At 20.3% G+C, this 7500-nt stretch overlaps 5 protein-coding genes and 2 non-coding genes across 7 annotated transcripts in view; 4 read left to right on the top strand and 3 right to left on the bottom strand.

Annotated features, from left to right (window-relative positions):
- The window catches only part of abcG22 (ABC transporter G family protein), a gene marked incomplete at both ends in the record, with an annotated part of 2387 nt that extends 1863 nt beyond the window's left edge, over positions 1 to 524 (bottom strand). The window contains 2 exons of the mRNA XM_641139.1: positions 1 to 175; positions 317 to 524. The exon at positions 1 to 175 is cut by the window's left edge and continues 172 nt beyond it. Coding sequence (XP_646231.1) covers positions 1 to 175; positions 317 to 524 — 383 coding nt within the window. The remainder of the gene's footprint in view (positions 176 to 316) is intronic.
- A 1133-nt stretch (positions 525 to 1657) lies between these two features.
- Positions 1658 to 1730, top strand: tRNA-Ala-AGC-1. The gene has a single exon. It is a non-coding gene; the product is annotated as a tRNA-Ala (tRNA).
- Positions 1731 to 1807: 77 nt separating this feature from the next.
- On the top strand, positions 1808 to 1880 carry tRNA-Asn-GUU-6. The gene has a single exon. It is a non-coding gene; the product is annotated as a tRNA-Asn (tRNA).
- Positions 1881 to 3145: 1265 nt separating this feature from the next.
- On the top strand, positions 3146 to 3688 carry DDB_G0269730 (hypothetical protein; the record flags this gene model as incomplete). The annotated part of the gene is made up of 1 exon (XM_641138.1): positions 3146 to 3688. One exon carries the CDS (start codon positions 3146 to 3148, stop codon positions 3686 to 3688), a length of 543 nt encoding a protein of 180 aa, XP_646230.1.
- Positions 3689 to 3924: 236 nt separating this feature from the next.
- Positions 3925 to 5270, bottom strand: ciao1 (WD40 repeat-containing protein; the record flags this gene model as incomplete). Its single annotated transcript, XM_641137.1, has 4 exons — positions 3925 to 4220; positions 4331 to 4606; positions 4718 to 5089; positions 5213 to 5270. 4 exons carry the CDS (start codon positions 5268 to 5270, stop codon positions 3925 to 3927), a joined length of 1002 nt encoding a protein of 333 aa, XP_646229.1.
- Positions 5271 to 6018: 748 nt separating this feature from the next.
- On the top strand, positions 6019 to 7158 carry DDB_G0269726 (hypothetical protein; the record flags this gene model as incomplete). Its single annotated transcript, XM_641136.1, has 2 exons — positions 6019 to 6244; positions 6326 to 7158. 2 exons carry the CDS (start codon positions 6019 to 6021, stop codon positions 7156 to 7158), a joined length of 1059 nt encoding a protein of 352 aa, XP_646228.1.
- Positions 7159 to 7346: 188 nt separating this feature from the next.
- Positions 7347 to 7500, bottom strand: part of DDB_G0269724 (hypothetical protein) — a gene marked incomplete at both ends in the record, with an annotated part of 1180 nt that continues 1026 nt past the window's right edge. The window contains one exon of the mRNA XM_641135.1: positions 7347 to 7500. This exon is cut by the window's right edge and continues 367 nt beyond it. Within this exon, the coding sequence (XP_646227.1) occupies positions 7347 to 7500 (154 nt within the window).

Raw genomic sequence — 7500 nt, 5'->3', positions numbered from 1 at the left:
CTAAGTGTTTCACGTACTGTAATGGTTGGTAATAAAACATCTTCTTGAACAACATAACTACATAATCTTTTATAATCATCATCAATTTCATTTCCATTGATTAATACTGCTCCTGAAATTTCTCCACTTTCTTTTCTATTTGCTAAAATATCCAATAATGTTGTTTTACCGCTACCTATAAAATTTTTTATTTATAATTAAATTTGGAAAAAAAAAAAAAAAAAAAAAAAAAATTAGAAAAGAATATTTAATTTTTTTATTTATAATTAAATTTGGAAAAAAAAAAAGATAAAAAAGTAAATAAATAAATAATTACCAGATGGACCAAAAACTGCAACTAATTCACCAGGGGTTACAGTACCACTTACACCTTTAAGAATTTGCATTTTCTTCTTTTTAACTGTTACAGAATAGGCAAGATCTTTAAAAGTAATTGTAAGTGATCTTCTCAAACTTAGTTGTGATTTTGATTTCACCATTGTTGGACGTGGTGTTGAACTCATTTCAATTGAAACTTGGTCCATTTTTTATTAATCAATTTTTTTTTTTTTTTTTTTTATTATTATTATTACAAATATATTATTATTATTATTGTTTTTTTTTTTTTTTTATATCTTTAAATTTTCTTTTTTTTCTTTTTAAAAATTATATATATTAAAAAAATAAAAAATATAAAATAAAATAAAAAAATAATTTAGGTTTAAAATACAGTATTAAAATTACAAATAATTTTACAAGTATAATACAAATGAAAAAGAAATATGATTTAAGTAAAAAAAAAAAAAAATAAAAAAATAAAAAAATAAAAAAAAAAAAAATAAAAAATAAAAGTAAAAATAAAAATTAAAAATAAAATAAATATTCACACCGTTAAGCTTTGAAAAGAAAATCATGAGATATTTTTAAAATAATTATTTTTAATCACAATCAATAATTTCATTAATTTTTTTTTTTTTAAAAAAAAAAAAAAAAAAAAAAACCAAGATATTTTTTTGTGTAACCACACTGTTTTGTGTTTGCTAAAAATCAAAATTTCTTTTAATAAAACATCTAAAAATAATTTTTATTTTTATTTTATTTTCAAAATTTTATTATAATAATAATTTAATTTAGAAAGATATTTTTAAAAATAAACGTGGTTTTTTTTTTTTTTTTTATAAATAATTTTTTTTTTTTTAAAGTTTTAAATAATAAAATAAGAAAAATGATACCAATTTTTTTTTATTAAGGAAATTAAAAATGGAATGGACATTGAATTCCTGGTTCCAACTATTTATAAATTTAATTTATAATATTAAAATTTAAAAATATTCCATCAAAAATTTTTGTCTTTTGGCGGTGGAGATTTCATATTTTTTTCACTATAATAAATTTTAATTGTTAACCCAAACAATATAGGGTTTTTTTGACGAAAAAAGTTTAATACTAATAATCCCAACAGTTTTTGTCTTAATAAATTAAATTAAATTAAATTGAATTAAATTTTTAATGAATACTTTTTTTAAAAACTGCAAAGGGATAATCAATTAATTTAATTATTCAAAAATTAATTCACAATTAAATATTTTTATTTTGATGTTAATTTAGTTTTTTGTTATTCATTGTTATAATTATTTTTTCTATATTTTCTGGCTAATTTATTTTTTATATCATCAAAGGGGATGTAGCTCAGATGGTAGAGCGCTCGCTTAGCATGCGAGAGGTAAAGGGATCGATACCCTTCTTCTCCATTTTACTTTAAATGATAAATAATGCTAATTTGAAAAAATACGTTATGTTGCAATTAATAATAAAAAATCACAAATACGCCTGGATGGCTCAGTAGGCAGAGCGAGCGGCTGTTAACCGCTAGGTCCATGGTTCGATCCCATGTCTAGGCGAATTTTTTAAGGAAAAATTTAAACCACTGGTTCGACTCTCAGTAAAACACACTTAGTCCAAAAATTTATAAACCTTATTATTGGTTTATTATTATTGCCTTTGGTGTGTAAACTCTAATTAATTAAAATAAATAAAAAACAAACAAATTTTTTAAAAAAATTAATAAATCAATAAAAATTACCAAAAAATAAAATCATATTTTTTATAAAAAGGTGATTTATTCAAATTCTTAAATTATTAATTTTGTTAGCATGTTAATTTTTTATTTATTTTATTTTATTTTATTTTTTTTGAAACAATTGGAAAAAATTCATAAAAAATCTATATTCTACTTCAAATTTTCCCCATAATTTAATTATTTTCACTTTAAATTTTAAAAAAAATGGAACAAATCAAATCAAAAAAGTGTCATTGGGTTATAAAAGAAAAAATTATACTTTAATTTCATAACAATAATATTATTATTGCACTATATAAAATAATTATTTAATTATTATTTTTTATGGTGCAATAATTAAAAATCTAAAAAAATTATATGATGTAAAATATAATCTATTAAAAAAAAAAAAAAATAAAAAAAAAAAAAAAATAAAAAAAAAAAAAATTAAAAGATAAAAAAAATTAATAAAAACAAATAATTAAAACAAAATTTATTTATTTATTTATTTATTTAATTGTTTTATTTTATTTTGTGTGTTCGATGGATTACGTTTTAATTTTTTTTATTTTTTATTATACGTTATCTAAACAGATACAACAGGAATTTATGAATAAAAAAAAATAATTAATATTATTACTTCATAGTGGAAAACTTTATATATATACAAGAATTTTGCCATTATTTCTTTTATAATTTAATGTAGATAATATGAGAACGTCAGAACTATAAACACCCTTTTAAAAATAACATATATAAAAATTAGTGAATAAAATAAAAAAATAATAATAATAATAATTAAAAAGAATAAAATATTTTAAATACAATGGAATTTGTTTATAAAATCCAATTTTTTAATTTTTTTTTTTTTTTTCATTAAAACTTTTTATTTAAATAATATAATAAAATTATATTACAATTAATTCTTTTTTTTTTTTTCAATAAATATACTTTCATACTTTATAATAATATTAAAAAAATAAAAAATTAAAAAAATAAAAAAATAAAAATAATAATAAGAATAATAAAATTTAAAAAATTATATTATTGAATAATTCATTGTAAATATAAAAAAAAATATAATAATATATAATAAAAAAATTAATAATGTCATCAACTGAAAATACAACACCAGTAGAAACCAAAGTTGAAGAACCAAAGGTTGAAGAACCAAAAGTTGAAGAACCAAAAGTTGAAGAACCAAAAGTTGAAGAACCAAAAGTTGAAGAACCAAAAGCTGAAGAGCCAAAAGCTGAAGAACCAAAAATGGAAACACCAGAAATTAAAATTGATCATGTTAAAGATGAAGAATCACCAATTGAAAGTGATTTTGTAGAAGTTGTTGCAGTTGAAGAACAAGATAAACCATCATCTTCCAAAGAAGCTGTCGAAGCTGCATCATCTAAAAAGGAAACAATGAAAGAGAAACTTAATAAATTTGAAAATAAAATTGAAAGATTCTTTGATAAAATAGCAAAGAAAATGGATGATAAACAAAAGAAACGTCAAGCTAAAAAATCTGCAAAACAAACTTCTTCTCCTGAACCTGCTGCTGCTGCACCAGCTGAATCATCTGAAAACCATTCTACCCCAGCAACAGAAGCACCACCAACTACCACAACCACTACCACAACTACTGCTCAAAATTAAAACATATGTGAACTTTCTTTTTTTTTTATATATAATTTTAAATTAAAATTTTTAAACTTTCACCCACTCACTATATATCTTACATTTCATTCATCGATATTTAACAAATAATAAAAAAAAAAAAAAAAAAAAAAAAAAACTAAAAATAAAAAAAAAAATTATTATTATATATTATTTATTATTATTATTATTATTATTATTATTATTATTATTATTATTATTATTATTAAAATATTTTATTTATCTTGTAATTCCCAAATTTTAATGAAACCATCATCACCACAAGAGGCTAAAATATTTTTAAATTTTGGATTCCATTTCGTGCAATTTACATCACTATCGTGAGCATTTTTTTTCTTTAATATTATTTTATATTTATCTGGTGTATCATCACTTTCTTGTTCATAAAATATTATACTATCATCGGCTGAACCAGTCACAATTGTATTTGTTAAACTTGACCAGTCAATACTATAAATTGGTCTTGAATTTTCATTTTTAAATTTAAATATATTAATCCATTTTTCATTTTCTAAAAAAAAATAAAAAAATAAAATAAATTAATAAATATTTTTATTTAATTTATTTATTCAAAAATGTTTAAATATGTAATATATATAAAATTAATCTATAGATTATTACCTTTATCAAATTTCCAAAATAAAACCAATTTATCCTCACCACAAGAAACCAATTTATCACCATCTTTATTGAAAGCTAAATCCCAAATTGAAGATTCATGACCAGTTAAAGTATTAATACATTCCCAATCACCATCTATATCTTTCCAAAATTTAATTGTATCATCATAACTACTACTTGCTAATAATTCTTCATTTGGATGCCATAATACACATTTAATATCTTGACCATGTCCACTATTAATTGATAAACATTCAAAATCATTATCATCTTCCACTATAATATAATAAAATTATTAAATTATATTAATTATATTAAATATTAATATATATATATATATATAATTATTAATTATTACTATTATTATTTTATTTTAAAATTTTTTACTTTGCCAAATCCAAATTGATTTATCTCTACTACAAGTTGCTAATAATGTACCAGTTGAATCCCAAGCAACTGATTTAACTTCATATGTATGACCTTCTAATGAAGATACATGTGTAAATTCTAATTCATCTTTTGATTTCTCCCAAATTGAAGTTGATGCATCAAAACTTGCACCTGCTAAAAATCTACCACATGGTGACCATGCAACTCTTCTAACGGTTTTTTCATGACCTTCTAATGATTGAACTAATCCCCATTTACCATTTGTATCTTTACTCCATATTTGAATATATTTATCATTTGCACATGTTGCTAATATCTCACCATTTGGATGCCATGCTAAATTCCACACTTTATCATATGGTGCTTCCTCTATTATTGTTATTATTAATTATTATTTAATATTATTATTTAATATTATTATTTAATATTATTATTATTAATATTATTTAACTATAAGACTATGAAAAAAAAAAAATCATTCTAAATAATTACTTTGCATTGAATCTATTAATTTTAAATTATATTTATCGTTTTTTGTTGTATCTGTCATTTGTGTTTAGTTTTAATTAAAAAAAAAAAAAAAAAAAAAAAAAAAAAAAAAAAAATCATGAAAAAAAAAAAAAAAAAAAAAAAAAAATTTAGTGAAAATATTTTAGTTTGAAATTTAAAAAAATTGTTTTGACTAAATTGGTTCATTTTATATTTAACATTAATTCTTTGAAATTAAAAAATTATTTTGAAGAACAACTAATAGGAATAAAATTTTTATAAAATTAGATATTTAAAAAAAAATGGAATTCATTGATTTAAAATATAAAGAAAAAAAAAAAAAAACATTATTTACATTCATTTTTTTTAAATATCTTTTTTTATATTATATATCATTTTGTATTTTTGAGTGCCCCATTTTTAAAAAGTAAATTCATATTAAAAATAAAAAAATATTGTTTAAAAAAATAAAAAAAAAAAATATATATTGTGTCTATTATAAATAATTTTTTTTTTTTTTAATTTTTGATGCAATTTCAATAAAAAAAAAAAACGATAAAAACATTTATAAATGATAAATTATGATTTAGGAAATTAAAGATCAATTAATAAACCCAATTTTGATTTTCAAAAAATTAAATTTAATTTTTTTTAAAAAAAAAAAAATAAAATATAAAAAAATAAAAATGAAAAAAAAAAAAAAAAAATTTCATTGACTACCTTTTGAATACCAAAAATTAAAAAAAAAAAAACAAATATTATCAAATCAAAAGAAATTAATAAATTAAATAGATAATTAAATAAAGAGAATGGGTAGTTGTATAAATGAAGAAAAATTAGCAAAATTCTTTCAAAGATCATTAAATGCATTACCAGCACCATATACATCAGGTTTACCAAATCATTTATCATTAATATTTTTTGTAGTATCAGGATTAGATCTTTTAAATAAAACTGATATACTTGAAAAAGAAAAACAAGATATTATCAATTGGGTTTATTCAAGACAAATATTACCATCAAAAGATAATCCAGGTATGATGATTATATATACTTTTAAAAAAAAATTAATAAAATCACTCTTATTAATTTATTTTAAAAAAAAAAAAAATTTAGAAATTAATTTAGAAAATTGTGGATTTAGAGGATATAATTTTTTAGGACAAGAATTTTGTTGTGATAAAAGTGTACATACAAGTGAAAATGGACCATTGGAATATGATTTACCAAGTACACCAAATACATATTGTGCATTATTGATATTAAGAATATTGGGCGATGATTTTAGTGGTGTAAATAAGAAGGCAATTATAGATTCATTAAGAAAGAGACAAAGAGAATCGGATGGTGCAATCAGTGGTTCACCAAATGTAGGAGATTATGATCTTAGACATTTATTCTCTGCATGTGCAATTTCATTCATTTTAGATGACTGGTCAGCAATTAATAAAGAGAGCGCAATAGATTATATTAAAAGTTGTTTATCCTATGAATTTGCATTTGGCCAAACACCACAACAAGAAGCACATGGTGGTCCAACTTACTGTGCCATCGCTTCGTTATCGTTGTTGGGAAGATTAGATGTATTGGAGCCATTCAAAGAGCAATTAACATTTTGGTTAGTAAAGAAGCAAATCACTGGTTTCTGCGGTCGTACAAATAAAGACCCAGATACATGTTATGCATTTTGGATTGGTGCTTCATTAATGATGATTGATCGTTATGATCTTATCGATTTCGCTTCAATCAATGCTTTCATTGGCTCTGCTCAACACGAAGCAATTGGTGGTGTAGCAAAAGAACCTGGTCAATTACCTGATGTTATGCATTCCTATCTATCACTTGTTGGTCTTTCATTTGGTAATATACCTTCAATTCAACAAGTTATTCCTTGTTTAAATTTATCAAAAAGAGCTGCTGGTAAAGATTGGTTTGAAAAATTAATTTAAAATAAAAATAAAAATAAACATATATGTATTATTAAAATGATAAGAAAAAAAAAAAAAATAAGAATTTAAACATTTATTAAATTCTTTATTTTTTTTTTTTTATTTAATTTATTTATTAATTTTATTATTATTATTATTATTATTATTATTAATTATTTTTTTATTTTTTTTTATTATTATTATTATTATTATTGACTTGAAGGAATACCACACCAAGCACCATCATCAGTTCTTGGTAAAACACCAGTTAATAATGTGACAACATTTTCTAATCTTTTCCAAAAATTAATTGAAGCTAACCATGGATTTAACCAACCATTTGTAATACAATAATATTTGTCG

This window comes from Dictyostelium discoideum (assembly GCF_000004695.1).
Source record: "Dictyostelium discoideum AX4 chromosome 1 chromosome, whole genome shotgun sequence".
Lineage (NCBI taxonomy): Eukaryota > Evosea > Eumycetozoa > Dictyosteliales > Dictyosteliaceae > Dictyostelium > Dictyostelium discoideum.
Note: the sequence above shows the minus strand (reverse complement) of the source record. Positions and strands in the feature narration are given on the sequence as shown.